This window comes from Morone saxatilis, unplaced genomic scaffold, assembly GCF_004916995.1.
Source record: "Morone saxatilis isolate NCDOM2014 unplaced genomic scaffold, NCSU_SB_2.0 Contig18, whole genome shotgun sequence".
NCBI lineage: Eukaryota > Metazoa > Chordata > Actinopteri > Moronidae > Morone > Morone saxatilis.
The window spans coordinates 121,891-123,370 of record NW_023339740.1 but is presented as its reverse complement, the minus strand read 5'-3'; the positions used below and the strand labels follow the sequence as shown (position 1 = coordinate 123,370).

At 41.1% G+C, this 1,480-nt stretch overlaps 1 protein-coding gene across 1 annotated transcript in view; it reads left to right on the top strand.

Moving 5' to 3' along the window:
- Positions 1–1,480, top strand: part of plxnb1b (plexin b1b) — a 75,143-nt gene that overhangs the window by 53,966 nt on the left and 19,697 nt on the right. The window contains exon 11 of the mRNA XM_035661646.1: positions 632–740. Coding sequence (XP_035517539.1) covers positions 632–740 — 109 coding nt within the window. The remainder of the gene's footprint in view (positions 1–631; positions 741–1,480) is intronic.

Here is a 1,480-nt window from a genome sequence, read left to right as displayed (position 1 = left end):
AAAAAAAAAAAAAAAAATGAAGCTCAGTGTTCTGCTAGTGGTTATTTCTGGAAGCAAGCTGGAGCATTAAAGCTGTACAGATCAATGTATTTATAATAACAATGGATCTAATGTCTGTGCGTCATAATGGAGCTCTTAGCAACTAAAAGTCAGCTTTTATGACACCATGACTCCACTATATCTTTATGTATCTAATAATTGATTGTTATTTGATACTAATGTTTTAAATCTCATCTGTATAACCTTTTAAGTATTCTATTATTTTTTACCAAGTGTACCCGTGCAGTGTAGCCTCTTTTAGCTTTAAATCGGGGAACCTTACAGTGTTGAGCATTGTGCCCTGCTGTGTTTATGTCTGCACTCTCTGTGATAAAGATTCAGGGTGCACATGGCTTCTATTAGGTCTCTGTTTTGGCTGTCTGAAGCCAAACCTTCTTCCACATCCTCTCGCTGTTTTGAGAAACATCACACTCATCCCTTTTCTCATTGTCTCTGAATCAGAGGCTATAAGCCTGGCCAAATATTTTCAGAGGCCTGCTCGCTTTGCCCTGTGCTCCGGTGAAACATGATGTTACTCTGTGTTTCAGCTTATACTCATGCTGTCTTTCTCTCCGTGTTTTGTTCTCCTCAGACTTTGTTACAGTCACCCTGTCTCTCCGTTTTGGCGATGTCACCGTCACAGCAAGGGATTTCACCTTCTATGACTGCACGGCTGTTAAGCAGCTGTCTGGCAGCATGCCGTGAGTTACCCACCGATGATTTATCAGCTCTCCTCCCGATGTGCTCTACTCACTGCACACCTTATAATCAAGTCTGTCTGAGACTGTTTCCATTTTGTACCCTGTTCATTCTTTGTCAATTCACCCTCCACCTGTCTGACTTATGTCTGTGTTTTTCCATTTCTTCTTACTTGCTCTCCTGGTTTTAATTATTCTCTCCAAACCTGTGACCCTGTACTTTAAATACTCTCTCATACTTCAGCCAGTTGTTCTTTCATGTCCATATATCCCATGATATATATCATTGGTGTAGGCCCACTAAGGCTGCAGGCATCTGACTCCTGCCCCTCGCTCTCTCTCAGTAGTCTTTCCATCTTAACATATGCTCATCACATGGCTCAGCTGTGCTGGTTGAGCCTGGGTTTAACTGTGAACACAGTACCATACTGACTGGCTTTGTTCAGGATAGATCTCCATCATATGAGAGGTGGAAGATGCTGGGCCTCATACTTTTCATATTTTTATCCTAAACTTCCATGTTGGCATACACCAAACACTCAGCAGCTGAGAATTTTCCAGCAACTACTGAACTGATCAGTTGCCATACCCAAATGGCAGTAAAAAAAAAAAATTCTTTAAATCAACCCCTCACTAAATTGTCAAGAAATGATGATGATATGGTGAACTGACTATGAATTTTGCATTAAATTGTACACCGATCAGCCATAACATTGTGAGCACTGACAGGTGAAGTGAATAAC